The sequence below is a fragment of the Pyxicephalus adspersus genome, chromosome 2, assembly GCF_032062135.1.
Source record: "Pyxicephalus adspersus chromosome 2, UCB_Pads_2.0, whole genome shotgun sequence".
Classification (NCBI taxonomy): Eukaryota; Metazoa; Chordata; class Amphibia; order Anura; family Pyxicephalidae; genus Pyxicephalus; species Pyxicephalus adspersus.
This window is the reverse complement of record NC_092859.1, coordinates 129134049-129150599: the sequence shown is the minus strand read 5'-3', so window position 1 is coordinate 129150599 and position 16551 is coordinate 129134049. Positions and strand designations below refer to the sequence as shown.

At 40.0% G+C, this 16551-nt stretch overlaps 1 protein-coding gene across 1 annotated transcript in view; it reads right to left on the bottom strand.

Moving 5' to 3' along the window:
• The window catches only part of LYSMD2 (LysM domain containing 2), an 18655-nt gene extending 13536 nt beyond the window's left edge, over nt 1-5119 (bottom strand). Inside the window, exon 1 of the mRNA XM_072402382.1 lies at nt 4815-5119. Within this exon, the coding sequence (XP_072258483.1) occupies nt 4815-5051 (237 nt within the window). The 5' untranslated portion in view covers nt 5052-5119. The remainder of the gene's footprint in view (nt 1-4814) is intronic.
• Between the last annotated feature and the right edge of the window lie 11432 nt (nt 5120-16551).

The following is a 16551-nucleotide window of genomic DNA, read 5'->3' as shown; positions in this document are numbered from 1 at the left end:
ATCAGTATGCTGCTGCTCTTTTCACTGTTCAGTTTAGGGTGAGGAAGGAACCTGGATATAAAAGCAGAGATCAGATAAGGTCAGGTCCTCTCTCCTCTAGTTAGGGCTGTGCTGTTATTCTTACAACTGGAAGCTTCTATATTATTTGGAATTCATCTGTGTATTTAGAGGTTTGCCTGAAACAAAAAGAGCTTCCATATGATGATCAGTGATGTCAGTGAAAATGCAGATATCACTTTGGTAACAGTGAAACAGCAAACATACAGCAAGTAAGAACGGCTACGATGAAAAAAAATCACCCAAGCTATTCCAGCAATATTACTATTTCTGTTATATAAAGATGGAAACACAAAAGCCACACAGACATTGGAGATCATTTTCCATATTGATTTAACAAAAGGCCAATCCATTCTGTGAACATCAGAGCAAACCTAACCAACATGACCTGAGTAATATTGTGGTTTGTTTTCTCTAAAACATGATTACTTGGTGGCCCTTCCCTATAATAAATCTTTGTTCCAGCAGACAGAACTCCCGCCCTCCCTGTTTTCCTACTATTAAAGCTCTCTTACTGGGGTCACAATGTACTTTTTCCAGTAGAAAGGGAAAATATATTTACTGTGGTCACATGAAACACAAATGTTCCAGGACAACAAATTTCACACCTGGGTGCACAATGCAATGGCCAGCAGGGCTGGCACATAAAGGACGGCGTTCATTCCTCATGTTACAATCTGCAGAAAGTGACTGACGACTTTAAATTGTGACAAGAAATGTGTAACTGCCTGGTATCAGTTTGGCAGTATACAATGCTCAAATAATTTAGGGAACAGTAAAATCCCATATTAAATCTCAAAGACCAAAATATTTGAAAGTTGACAGTCTTTACTGATTTACAAGTAATTTGTATGTTTATGTCCAAATATCTAATTTTGCTTGGCCATTTTATTTAAGGTTATTCTGCTACTTCTTGGACCGGCATTATTATTCCCTTCCCAGATTACCTCTCCAATAATTAGAAAGCTTTAATATGGCTCTTTAAATGTCCTGGAGACATTGGAAGCTGAACTGCTGAACAAAGGAATACATTTGTCACCTGCACCATATGTATGTAAATCACAAACACTGGATGTACAGAACTACAAATCCTTTGGTGGATAAAACATAAAGCACATGTATTATAACTGAACATACCAAAAGCACTCCTGCCATGAGAGACACACAGGGGCTGGATTACTAACGGACTAATTTTGTGGCTGCATTGGCGATCATCTGACCACCATGTTTTCTAAATCACTCACCTGGAATGAGCACATAGAATACGTGTTCTGACCTTGGTGATCAGCATACCTGTCCCAGGTGAGCAACTTAAATATATAATATTTTGATTATTGGTGTCAGTGATATATGACCTGTGGGGCACAAGTTGCTCAGTGCTCAATGCACCCCTAGAAACCTCTGGAGGAACGCTGGTTGAGAAACATTGTCCTAATCAGATGATCAGAATTATAGCTAGGTAACTTTCATTTTTCAGAAGGAAGTTGGTATCGGAAACTCTCATAAATCTCTCATGGTAGGTTTCCTTTAAAGGGTTTGCCTAAACTTGCATAGTCTCTTCTTAATATTGCCCTGTACACTAAACTTAAACATGTCAGCTGCTAAAAATACTCATTGGTTGGGTTTGCATTATTCATTATTCTCCCCAGACATTTTTGTAAACTGAGTGGGAAGAAGATGTAGGTGGGTGGCAGCCCTTTTATTATTATTATTATTATTATTATTAAACAGGATTTATATAGCGCCAACATATTACGCAGAGCTGTACATTAAATTGCCCTTGTATTGTGATTCAACTTCTCTGTAACCTCCCAAAAACAGACGAGTGGTTACTAAAAAGTGCTGGGTGGTGCGCCCAGCTAAAATGGGCTGGGGGGAACACCGGACCAGTTAGTTATACTAAAGTACATTATTAATCTCTGCCTGGAACCAGTATTCATATTACAAAAGTTTAGGAAAAGTCAGTCGTCTCTGCATGTGGAGTCAGTGATTTATTGTAGTGAAGAAAATGCAGAAAAGGGAGCAGAAATATTATTTATTGATAATGAGTCTTTGTCCCTCTACAGTGGTCTCCCTAGCACGTTTTAGTCTGGGGCACCATCCGGCACTTTTCAGTGACCCCCCCGGCTGTTTTTGGGTGGTTACTGAAAAACTGGGTCACAATACAGGGCCACCACCCACAGGCTTAAAAAATATTCTGGGGAAATTACTGCTCTACTTGGTTTTTTTATAGGCACAGCTTCTGTAGTTCACTAGGTTAAAAAAAAAGACATCAAGTCCATCAAGTTCAACCACTAGGGAAATAAACATTCCCCAGATAAAAACCCTACACCTACATGCCAAATATTAGGTTAATAATAAAGAAAATAAACTTTCAGGACTGAAGCCAAAATGTGTGTAGTCTATTCAGGACAAAGCAACACAAAGGATTTAAAGCTGAATCCCCTATACAAACATATTCACATGTGAAACAAGATTCAATGTGTGCACCAAATGCCTTATCCCGGAGTTCAGTTTTACCCCTCCATAGACTCGGGGTATGTTCAGACTACGGTAACATTTCAGTTGTGGTGCAGTTTCTGGATGCCCAATTTTAATTGATAAGCTTTTGGGTGTGGCTATGGGTGACTTTAATTGGCAAATTGTGGACTTTATTAAATGAAACTAAAATAGTGGATTTCTAGCATTATCCTAGATTGTAAGCTCTTCGGGGCAGGATCCTCTCCTCCTGTGTCACTGTCTGTATTCGACTGTCATTTGCAACCCCTATTTAATGTACAGTGCTGTGTAATATGTTGGCACTATATAAATACATTAGTAAAAATAGTAATTAAAAAAATGGTTGCGTTGTACATTATACGGTGGGGTATAGGAAGTGCAAACATTTAACTTGTGCTTCGTGCTCAGAAATACTTTAAAGGCTAAAAAAGACGGAGTAGACATTCAGTATTGCGGGGTTTTTTTCGGTATATAGTGTGTAGTTATGTATGTATAGCGTGTATATATATACACATGTATGTTTCTATGTGTGTGTGTAATATATATATATATATATATATATATATATATATATATATATATATATATATATATTTATATGTATACCCCTATTGTGTGCTACTTCCTCCACCAACTCCATAAGGAAAAACACCATAAGGTTTAAACAACTATATTTGTATGTGAAATAGACTAAGAACCTTTTAAAGAGGAACTAAACTCAAAAGTCCCCCAAAACAAAAAAATTACTTAACTTTAATCCCGCAGGACTGTCGATCGGTCTGGAGGTGTCTTCCATCGGGTTCCGCATCGTCCCAGCATCCGTCTTCGTGCCAACACTGAGCGCCGCCATCTTCTTCTCATCTTCCTACGTCACTCAATCCAGGCGCATGTGTGAGATCGGCAATTTTTTTCCCTTTTCACGCAATAGCTCCTCCTGCGCATGCCCGAGATGTTTGGGCATGCGCAAAAGGAACACCCAAGAACACCCTACAATGTAAAATTTATTTCCATGCAAAAAATGTGACGCTTTTTGCGTGGAAATACGGACAGAATTAGAACGTCAGGGGGGTTGGAGTACATTTCTTTCTCTTGATATTATAACACCAAACAACAAATGTGATGGTGTCTGTAAAGGTTCTCATGTATCTAGGTCAGTCTATAGAAGTAGTCACATTCACTGGAATAATTCTTGTAATGATAAAGACTTTTGCAGTTTATGATCTCTTACACAAAATGCCCAATAATTCTCCTAGATTGTAAACTCTTCGGGGCAGGGCCCTCTCCTCCTCCCTGTGTCACTGTCTGTATCTGTCACTTGCAGCCCCTATTTAATGTACAACACTGCGTAATATGTTGGTGCTATATAAATCCTGTTTATTAATAATAATACATATAAAGTACATATACATAGGGTGTGTGTGAATGAAGCACGGTGTACATTGGCATGCTGCCCGCTCGTGTCGCTGTGTCCGTCACCGGAATGTACACAATACGGTGATGATTGGGGTGATGAGCTCTTCATATGAAAGATGTGTATTTTGGTGATTATATCTCCGCGCTCCCCTGGGAAATGTCAGGGGGGAGCTGCACTTATGCAAATAATAAAACACAACACACATACTGATATGATGATCACGGCCAGCCCTGGGATATTGATGGAAGACGGGCGAGTTATACTTATGGACATCTTTCAGCTGGGACATGAGGTGTCTCTGATTTGCTGCAGCTTCTAATGCGCGAGCAGAACATGGCGTATTTTGTACAATAGTTGTAGGCTTATAAAGTGTACCTGTTACCTTACACAGAAATCAGCCATACATGAGGCAATGTACATCACACGCACACATCATGTATGACCGCTTGTCGCCATGGAGACTGGCATGACTGACAATAATGACACGCTACTTACCTCTATAGAGGGAGCAGTAATGAATAATAATGGGGTGTCATCACCCATCAGAGGTGCCCATGTAATGTGATGACACCAAGGTATAATATTCATGTGATGGGGGATGGGCAGTGTGACCCCAGGCACGAGGTTGCCATGGTTACCAAGGTCCCCCATAGACCATCCGGTGTCACCTAACGTGACGGACCGGTCCGGGGCTCCTCCGTCTAGTGCCCGGTATGTGTGTGACACAGGAGAGCGGTCAGGGCTCTATATACCCCCGGTATAAGGTCACAGTGACCCCCCTCCCCCCGGTGTGAGTTAGGCCCCCAGACCCCCTACACAGGCCCCGTCCCAGGCCGCGGCTTACCGTCACTCCGTACTTCAGAGCAATGCCCTGCAGGGTGTCGCTGGGGCTGACCTGGTGCTCGATGAACTTCTCAGCCCAGGGGGTGGTCACACTGGCCGTGCTGCCGTACGAGCGGGTCTTGGTGCGGGCCAGGCTCAGGGACAGCTCGGCTTCAGACTCACACTCGGGGAAGGCCGTGTAGCCCAGCCGGCTTCCTCCATCCCTGTGCGGCTGCAGCACCGGAGACAGTTCCGCCATCTTCTACGGGGGAGACACTCCGGTAAAGGGTAACACACAACAGGCACTACCGCGACTGGCCGCTAGAGGCGCTCACTTCAGGCCCGGCGTGCTGGGAGGAGCAGCAGTGTCCATCGGTCATCCTGCACACCTCCGGCTGTCCCCGTGTACTGCTACATCACTGTTGCCGTATAGCTCCGCTACATCACTGTGCATGCCGTAAAGCTCCGCTACATCACTGTGCATGCCGTATTGCACTGCTACATCACTGTGCATGCCGTACTGCTCCACTACATCACAGTGCATGCCGTACAGATCCGCTACATCATTGTGCCTGCTGTACTGCACTGCTACATCATTGTGCCTGCTGTACTGCACTACTACATCACTGTGCATGCCGTACAGCTCCGCTACATCACTGTGCATGCCGTACTGTACTGCTACATCACTATGCATGCCGTACAGCTCCACTACATCAATGTGCATGCCGTACTGTACTGCTACATGACTATGCATGCCGTACTGTACTGCTACATCACTATGGCTGCCGTAAAGATCCGCTACATCACTGTGCCTGCCGTACTGCACTGCTACATCACTGTGCATGCTGTACTGCACTGCTACATCACTGTGCATGCTGTACAGCTCCGCTACATCACTGTGCATGCCGTACTGTGCTTCTGCATCACAATGCCTGGCATACAGCACTGTATACATCAGTATATCCTGCCGTACTGAACTTCAAAATCACTATACCTGCCATACTGCACCCACTACATTACTGTGCATGCCATACTGTACTGCCACATAGCTTTACCTGCCACAGTGCACTGCCACATCACTATGCTTGCCATACTGCTCTTCTGCATCACTGTGCATGCTGTACTGCCCTGCGAAATCATTATGCCTTCCATACTGCACACCTGTGTTACCCTGCCTGCCTGTCTGTCCTGCCACACGCCTCCACCATAGTTCTGCCTTTATGTCCTTTCGCCTTGTCCTGCATGCATGGTATATCTACATCCATTTTCTTGTCCTTCTTCTCCCCTCCACTTTTTACTCTCTTCTTATTTTGTGCAGACAGTTCCATCGTCTTGCTGCATACCTCCATCATCCTGCCTGCTACCTATACTGCACCCCACCATTGGCCTTTTCTTGTCCTGCCTCTCATCCCTCATCTTTCCTTCTCATAATGCTGCACCCAACCATTGTTCTGCTTTCTTCTCCCTCTGTCATTCCTCATCATCCTTCCTAATTCTTCACCACTTTGTCCTCTCTGCTGCTCCCCTCAGCTTTTCTTACTCTTTCCCATCACTTCCCATCCATTGTTCTGCCTTCTAAACATTATGCATCCCCAATGTCCTGCCTGTCACCCATTCATCTCCTGCACATTGTACTATTGTGCCCAGCTTCTCCATACACATTTATAAGTCACAGAATCTCTCCAATGACTTTCCCATCATGTATCGAGAGAAATAATAATAACTCATGACCCAACAGAATATATTGCCACCCTGTGTGGATTTAGCATTGCCAGTTTACTGGGGAAACAATGTTTTTAATCCTCAATCCTAATGTAATAATATGTTTTGTACAAAGCTTTTCAAGAATCGTAGCCAACTCCCAAACAAAATAATTTCTTTTCAGGTAAAACATAATAACGCACAGAAAAGGCCTATACAGGGGTCCTGAAAAAAGTGATGGCACAGTTTGCCCACCCCACTACACCCCTGGTCTTATTCTATTAAATCTCCAAACACAAAAGAACCCTGAACAGGAACACAAACTTTTATAGTAAAAAAAGAAAGCGAGAGGAGATGTTCCTCATACTTTGTATGTGCCTGATGTGATCACTCTGAATGTATTCCCCCATTTCTTTGGTGGAGATCCTCCTTATACTTGTGTCATGTATTACCACGTGTAAATTGATGGGAACACAAAATAAAACCACTTAGTGTAGTAGTTAATATTTTATTTCATGCCCAGTCACATGTGAGGTGTTGTGGAGCAGACATAGGAAATAAATATTGATATCTATGTAAAGATTAACTTTTTTTAAACAAGTGGACGATCAGATTGCTGTGTGATCTCTGTAAAATCCAACTGTACCCACTGCCAAGCACTTAGAAAACATTTCTGATTCCTAAAGCTATTTCCTGACCTTCCTAAAGATTCAAAGTTGCTGCATGGAGTTTACATCTTCTTCCCACATTTGCATGGGTTTCCTCTGGACACTCTGGTTTCTTCCTCTGAAACATGCACTTAGGTTAATTGGTTTCCCCAGAAACTGTCCTTGGTACATTTGGGAAATAAGCAGCGCAACCAATATGCAATGTGAGCTGCCAACTGATGATCACATGAGAATATTAATAAAGAATAAAAACATATTTAAAAAAAGCTGTTGAAGCGATTTTCAAGTGTTGTGCGTGTCTTGCCCAGGAAATGTTGGTGTATGGGAATATGTTATTTGTCCTTCTAAAATGCCTTTCAACTGATTAATAACCGCTTGGCAACACAGATTTAGTGGGATCCAACTACTACTCCAACTCTCTGTGGGGATTGCTAAACACTAAACCCCCTCGGCTTTCCCCCTCGGCTTCCAGGGCTGAAACCAAGCAGGTACTATGACCCATGTATGAGGATAAAACACCTGGTGTATATATATAAATTGTGGCAGCTAGAATCCCTACAACTACACTACCCATGGAAGGTATCAATGTGAAATTAAACAGACAATCCTGCATTTTACAAAACGTTTCCTGCGTTTCATCAGACTAAGGCTGGGTACACACATGCAATGGTACTCGTCCTATAATGGGCTCAGGGCTGATATCAGATAAGAATCTTGCGTGTGTAAAGTGCTCTCCATCTACCGTCTTAGGCTGGGTACACACGTTCAATACTTGTCAATGCAAAGGATCTTTCACAATCCTTTCTAACAACAAAAGACTGAAAGATGCATGAATGAGCGCTCTACATACAATATTGTTCTGCTTTATGGCGTGGGAAGGAGGAGAACGACGGAGCAGCAGCTGTCTTTCCCTATCTACTGTCTTTACTGTTCTCCTTTTTTTCCCCAGTTTCTTCTCTCCTTTTCCTGGCTGGGCAGCTGTATTCCTAGATTGTTACATTGGTTGTAAATGTTCATGTTCAGGTATCGCATATTTGTATTGGTATTTCTGTCATTCATGTTTGTTTTTGCTTTTCTTCTTCTGTTGGTTTGTTATACTTGAAATTCTTAATAAGAACATTGAAAATAAAAAAATGAACTCTTAACACGCATCTGCAAAGTTTTTCCATGGAAGTGTTGAAGAACTACAAGTTCAACCACAAAACAGTGACTGCAACCGCATTGCTGCTAAACAATAGCAAAAATAGTTATGAACCCCTCATTGATTTCAGTGTTATTCAGGGGTCTTGGGGTGGTCTGATGATTACAAAGCGGTGCACTGTTTATTTCACCCGCCTGTCTGAGCATCGCCTGTAGGGGTTTGCCTATGATGAGCAATGTATCAATGTGTCACCTCTGTTCATATAAATCTGACTGCATTATAATCTGTAGAGTTATCCCCCAAAATAAATATTGTTTGTAAAAGGCAAAGGTTTTATTGATTTTTTATTTTGTTAAAAAACAATACCATTCTAAGCATTTACTTACATTTGTATTACTTTTATTGATAACACGATTTCCATAAATTCCATTCAGTCTGCAACTGAAAATACAAATATAATTATTCCGAAGAATCCTATTATAGGAGTAGTTGGAAACCTGCGTGCTTACAACAAAAGAACACGCTTCACTATATGGGAAGCCTATGAATGGGAAGAAATAGAGATGCAGCGTAGATAATAGAAACGGGTGACGTCACTGGAGCAGTTGCCGAGACAACACGGCCTACTTGGGATGAGTCATGTTCGGTGTATTGCTCCGATAACTTGACAAGCCCTTTGTCATCTCGGTGTAATGAAAATATATTGTGGTTCTACATTCCTTGCTAGATATTGAATATGTGATGCTTAGATGGAGAGCTTAAACTGTGTGGGAGGCTCAGATAAAGGATTTGAGGAAGGAACCCCTACTAAAATTTATTTTTGGGATTGACTCAGAGAACTTATCCTATACTTTGATAACAAACACCCACACACTGTGATTGTACAACAAAGAAGCTTCTTCCTAAAGTCCCTCTGCAAATCTGTTAGAACTAAAATTGATATGAATATGACTTGTATGTAAGGATGATTCTGCCTCCTTGAAAGCAAACTATAAACCTCATTATCTGTGCAGACAGATTCAGACCTTAAAACAACCATCAAAGGATTGCTGAGCAGAGACAATGATTGATCTTCTATGAGAGGATCATTAACACACTGGCCAGTTTGACCACCTGGCGGTATTTGCCTGCCGGTATCTGTGTAGCCTGGCAATGCCCGGCCGCCTTGCCCAACCCCTGAGTGTGGCATGGGGTTACTGCTTTTGGTATGGAAAAACCACCCTGAGCCACACTCAGGATTACTGCCAGGAAGGTAAAACAAGAGTTCACCAAGGAAGGATCAACAATATGATTTGCTCTGGACTTGCAGATGGGATTGGTTCAAGGAGAGAAAAGCCTGGCTTGTATGGTTGTGTGAGTGGGAATGACCATGTGCTAGATATAGAGCTAGACCCCTTCCTTCTCCCATCTCTTTTCTATATACCATCTTCCCTTTTTCCTGTAAATAATTGTATGTATATCCTAATCTGTAAATAAACTTTTCCCTTTTATAAGATCTATTGGTCCTTCTTTGAAATTAAAAAATTAAAACAAAAAATTCTATGAGCAGGCAGGTTCATTATTGGAGAAGGGATAGGTGATGCCTGATCGCTGTCTTATTTCAGGAAAACTTGCACGCAGGGTTACCTCTTTCTGGCCTTGCCAATCAAGATGGCCGAAGACTGGAACCATGAAGAGAAGAAGAAAGAAGGTACCAGCGACCACAACTGAACGGGGACAAATTATTGTAATTAAAAAATTGCAATCAGGCCGGTAAAGTTATTTTATTGGGACATCATCTGTCTGCCTGATCACAGTTATTAAGGGTAAAGGTTTGATTTTCACTTTAACATCCTTTTCATGCAGTGAGGTTACATAACAAGAATATGCTAAAATGGTATTTATTATTGCTTTTTTTGCAGTGTGTGTGTATTTATCTGCAGGAAACTACCCTGGTTTGGCAGCATGCTGTCTTTACACAGAATATATTGCCTTGGGTCTCCAGCAGTCCAACAATGCCCTTGCACAGTACTCCAATCTAAAACAATGCTGCGGGAGCTCCAGCCTTCTTAATGGCAGTAGTGTGGAGGGGTGGGCAGTCAGCTGTAGAAATGGACTGTTAGGTGAGGGAAGCATTCTGGCTCCCTATAGTTACCTTTATGCAACTTGAAAATGGAGGCTTTATCTCGTTTTTACATTTCAGCTTGGGCTATTCATTGATGTTTTTAGAAGGAGGTGATAAGACATGGAGAAGAAACACTTTTATTATGCAATTTTTCATATTTGCCTGGATATCGGAAATATCAGAAAAGAGGAAAAATAGATTTTTATTATAATGGCCAACAACATATGTATGATCAATCCCTACAGTTACACTGTATCTTAAGGCTTTACCTTTCGACACTGTTTTATTTCGCTTCCACCTTATTTCTGATATTATTAGTTCTTTATTTCAAAGGTTTCTTCTGGACCACAAGAACAGTATTGTTTTCCAGACAATGGTATTTGTTCAGCCGAATACTCTGGTCACCTGCCAAGCTGGATTTCCTGCTTTGAAGACTAATAAAGTGAAGAAGCAGTGGAGATGACAGGTACTCTTGTCTTTGTTAGCCTGTCACATACTATTAGGTGTTCTTACCTTCACTGGAAGACATATGTAGCAGCTGTTTATGAACAGCTCAGTGATCTGCTTTATTTGAAATGAAGGAAAAATATAATCAGAAAATTGTCCAGTAACAACCCCTGACCCTCCACATGAAGTGTAATTCTCAGTTTTTATCTCTACAGATCTATACCAATAACCTATCGGTTCATTCAAACAGATAAACATTGCTGGGAGACTTTCTGGAGTCAGACTTTTGCATGGAGTATGCAGGGTTTTGCAGGGTTTTGCAGGTTTCGGTTAGTACAAGAATGTCACAGTTTGGATTCTAGAATGTTATAAAAGAACAATGGTTTCCGTTGTACTAGCAGATGAAATGTGGTAAACTGCTGTACAAGCATTGCAGAAACACAAAATGCCAGAAAGATTCAGTATTGCAGGGAAGCAAATGAGAAGAAAATGTACTACTTACTTCTCAGAGTGGGAATATTGAATTATTTAATAATAAAATAATTAAATAATGATTAGTAAATACAGTTCAAACAAGTTAACCAGAAAATGGAGTTCTTTTTATTCACCAGAATATAGGCATGTATAAATTGCCCAATCTGCACTGAATACATATCATGTATAAATTACTCACATCCACGAATATTGAAATTCTCCAGAGATCAGACATCAACATGCAATTATTCACGCAAAAAAAAGAAATATTGTCCATGTTCAGATTCAGACATCACTAATTAGGAATATTTACTCACCTCTATGGACTGAACACACCAGAAACACTGCTGTTTGACTGCATTATTTATAATCATGATATACTAATATTTTATCTGTTTCTCACATTTTGTTTAGACAATCATCATTGCATAAATATGACATCAAACACCCTTACCTAACAGATTGGGCTTCTGATAGATAGGCACTTAGCTCTAGAAATTTGAGGTCAGCATGCTGATATTGATATTTTCTATGTTGCTAAAAAAATAATTATACATTTAATTAAAGCTAAAATCTGGGAAGAGTTCAACACTGAACTACAGCATATATTGTGTGGCATACAATGAATATTTTATATTGTTATATATTATATATTATATACTGTGTAATGTGCCAAATGATTTGTACTTCTCCTCAGCTAGTCTTGGGATATGGAATCCCTTACTATACAGCAGTCAGGATTTGTCAAGGCCTGTGATTGAACTGTACACTGAGGCCACATCCGTCTGCTGCCTCTTGCTGTATATCTGCACTGTGCAAAGCTGCGTACACACTTCCAATTTTTATCGTTGGAAATGAACGACGAACGAACGACGAACGATCGATTGGGCAAAAATCGTTCGTAAAAAAAGTAACCAACAACGCCGACGAACGAGGATAGTCGTTGGAAATGAACGACCGGACCGGTGGATCGGATTGGACGACGATCGTTGACCATCTATCGTGTGTACGGTCGTTCATTGATCGTCCATGGTCTGAGCATGCGCGGTGAACGAACGTTCGCTCACTTCCTGTGGTGCACGTCACTTCCTGTATCATTCAAACGATCGCATCTATCGTGTGTATGTACAGGATCGGTGCTATACGATCGTTTGCAGATATCGTGCAGGATCGTTCGTCGTTCGTTTACCAACGATAATAATTGGAAGTGTGTACGTAGCTTTAGACTGACAACAGTGTATCTCCCATCAGGTCACACTGAACTTCTCTTCTCCTTTCTCCCAACCTATATAATATTTTATGGTATATGACGTAGGGATCATGTCTTCAACGTCAACTCCTAGAGCTAAGATTCTGCTAACAATAAGCGTAACTTGCCACTAGAATGGTAATCAAGGCCCGCAATGCAGCATACATAATCACACTTATACGGTAAGGGAGCAGGACAGCAGAGATTTGGTTGTTGGCTTAGCAACTTTGGGCTCCTAAACAATGACATCCTTTACCCCACATTTTTGAGCAGTTGTTCTGTAAGTTGATTAAACTGGGCAATACAGTTTGTGTATTATACTAATAAATACGTGTAATGCCACTTCTGTATCTAAGTCATCGAGAGATGTTGGACATACTGGTGTGATCTGACATCTAAAGGATCTCTCTTCCCATTAACACAGAATAGAACTGGAAAGTGAAAAGGATTGTGGCTATGAAAGAGGGAGAAGGAAAACATCAGACATCCCTTCTCCTGCCTAATTTTGGAAAAAAATAATAGCTTCTAATAAAAGGCAAATCTAACAAAGTTGAATTCTGTAGCTCCGAGAATCAGGGGAGTAGGAATGTATTTGGAGATCTGTTGGTACATTCAGACACAGGATTGTTTCCAATCTGGATGAATTTAGCAATAATGTCATGTCTAATATTATCACTTCGAAAATGGGCAGTTACCAAGTATGTATGCATAACATGGACATTTTATGGAGAATTTGTTTCCTAATAGACTGGTTTGGCATTGCTTAAAAATTAAACTGCAGAATGCAAGATATTGTGTAACAAAATGTGCTTCTGCCCTCCTGTGGCTAACTGTAGACATGTTATTGTCAAATAATTCTTTTATACTATTGTTTATTGCAAAAAAATATACACCCCGCCTATACAAAAGGAGCCACTGAATGTAATAAATGCAGTTTTTTTGCAATTTAAACTGTTTTAGTCCAGTATACACAGAGCTCCACTAGAAATTTTGATTTATTATCCCACTAGAAGGACCATTGTAGGTTTTTATATATTTTTCATGTAAACCGGTATTCATTTTTCCAACAATTGCAAAAAGATAGGCAATAAATGTCATTTCTCAGAATGGAGTGCAGTGCAGGACGCAGGAATCTGATAAGTGACAAAGGTACAGGAAGATGCTGCATTGCTAGAACTGAAGGAAGGTAGGACACACAGAAGCAGAAGCAGGTAAATGAGTATTTTTTCGAGGACACTTTTATATCGATGGGTTTTGTAACCGTTAAAAAAATAATGCATCTACTGGCATTAAGAACAGGTAATTATAATGAAATTTTAGAAAATGAAAGCTGGTGTAATCACAGTTGTTTCACTGCAGCATGTGTGTGTATATATACATACCAGTATGTATGTGTGTGTGTGTGTGTGTATGTATATATATATATATATATATACACATACCGCAGCATGTGTGTGTATATTTATACGTGTGTGTGTGTGTGTGTGTGTGTAGCTTGCGCTTAAAATTACATTTGCCATGACCATTCTTATTACTACTGTAAATCTGAGCTCTTCATATGAAATTTAGAGATCAGTCAATTCATTACATTGAATGCAATGGTCTAGAATCTCTTCCTGTAGGTCACAAATAATGTTGCAAGTGATATTCTATCACTAAATTCTATTCTCTTTCAGTCTGTATCCACAATGAGAAGCTTCAATCCTGTATTTGTCCTGGTGACCACTGTCATCTACAGTGGAAGTAAGGGCAAGTATTGGCTTCTGACCAAGAGATACAAAGGAATCCTGCAATGGAGGTACCTGTTGCCTGTTGGGATTTTCCTCTCTACTACTAACTTCCTTTTGTGTCTCTGGTACTCAGAAAATAAAAAATAAACTATGGGCCTGTGCTTGTGCGGGGGTAACGTCACTTCAGCCAATCAAGATGGCCAAAGATAGCTGCGATCCCTTACAGGGGAGTGTGGACAGGTGAGTGCTGCAAGCTTTATTTCTGCTTTAGTAAGGCCAAATATAAGCGGATTACCTAATCTTTAACATATTTATGATAGATCTTCTATGTTACCTTTGTAACATGCAAGATACCCTGTATATCTTAAAAAGTTTCCGATTTTTATACAGTGCCTTTTAGTTTGATAGATTACAGCAGAATGTTAAAAACATTTTTATTTAAAAATTGAGTGCTTATTTTTTATACAAATGAAACATAAAAGGAAGCAGTCATTTTATATTTTCTATTGATACACAAGTTAATTTGACATCAATGTTTACACATTACAAAGCAGGTAGCAATGGTTGATACAATACTCAGCCAGACAGTGTTCAGAGGAAGAGTTCAATGAACATAAGTATCATTTATATTTGGTGCGTTCCTGAGATGCAAAGACACAATATGTATGTCAACTATTTTCCAGCATTCACAGGCAGCTTTCATAAGAAATATACTGAAAATGCCCAATTTCAGCAAAATAATCATCATGTATGCACTAAAATAATTAATAAAATTACTTACAGGGCTCAAAAGAGAACAGATGTTAGTACAATATTTTTTATACTTACATATAACAGAACTTTACATCTTCTGAAATATATGATAAAGACCACTTTATTTAAAGTACAGTTTTGTTTTGCATGTAGTGCACTTTGGTGGTTGTTGTGTATTTTGCTAATTTCTGCTGCACAATATGTTACCAAATAGGGGTGCAGTATGTGCGGTGGCCTGAAAGACTCCACCACCTATGCCTAAATCTCCAAGCCTAAACTGGCGAAACACATCGGGTAAATAAGGCTACAACAGTTGAACATAAATGCTAACTGGTTGTATGTATAGTTTGGCATACTCTACCCCATGATGTTACAATGGGCTGGAAGATATGCACCTTGAACACTTTTACACTAGAAATGATGGAGATATAGAGAGCCTTTATTTTACTCTCACTGAATCTCAGGTTCTTCTAACCAGCAAGCTGCATTACTTTCTGGTAAATGTTGCTTTTAATGTAACAGAAGGAACCACAGGCTTCTGTAGAGATGTGTGGGTCTGCAAGCATTCTATGCATTATTTCATAAAGCTTTTAGCATGCCATTTACATCAAATTATTACATACATTATAAAGTTATTAGAAAAAGTATATGAAATGGAAGCACCTTCACATACACTGATCTGGCTGAAGTAGGATATCCATGATTCTGAACACTGATACCACATATTAGTGCATCATACATTGTCATTCACAATCATTTTTTAAATACATTTACTGTTTTTTTTTTCCCCAAGCAAATAATTAGTAGTGTAAACATATCATAAATAAATGTTTAGGTATCAGTTAGTGAGATGCAAGCATTTGGATTCTACAAGTTCATATATATTACAGTGACGTTGAATAATTATTATATTTTTATTATGTCTTATTATATTTTTCAGTGGTGTAGGAACATGGTATGAAGAGATGGCAATCTGAGACCCCTAATCAAGAGGGCCTGTAGGGGCTCTCCTCGGGTTTATGTTCTGGTTGCTCTCTGTTTTACATGGAGCAGAGGGGTGGGATCCAAAATTCTGCATCAGGGCCCTGTAGCTATACCTCTGTATTGTTGTATATCTTGTTATCAGTACACGTCTTCATGTAAACCTATGAAGTGATCAGGCTCAGTCACCGACAGTGAAAACCAAAACTATATCAGACATACCAATATAATCAATCCATCTAATACATACCCTAACCATTTATTACATTGTAGTATAAGTACTATGGCTATATAACTCAACTCAAAACCTCTCATTTCTAGAAGCAGTGAGGCAACGATCAGTTACTGAGTCTTTATCAACATCCATCACCCCAAAGAGAACAATTTTTCCAACCCTTCAACAAAACTGTGAAAGACACGGCTTAGCTGCAAAGCCAATGTTATTCACCAGCTTCATGGGACTTGATGTTTACATACATTTCAATGGAGATTCCAGAAGACACCAAACATA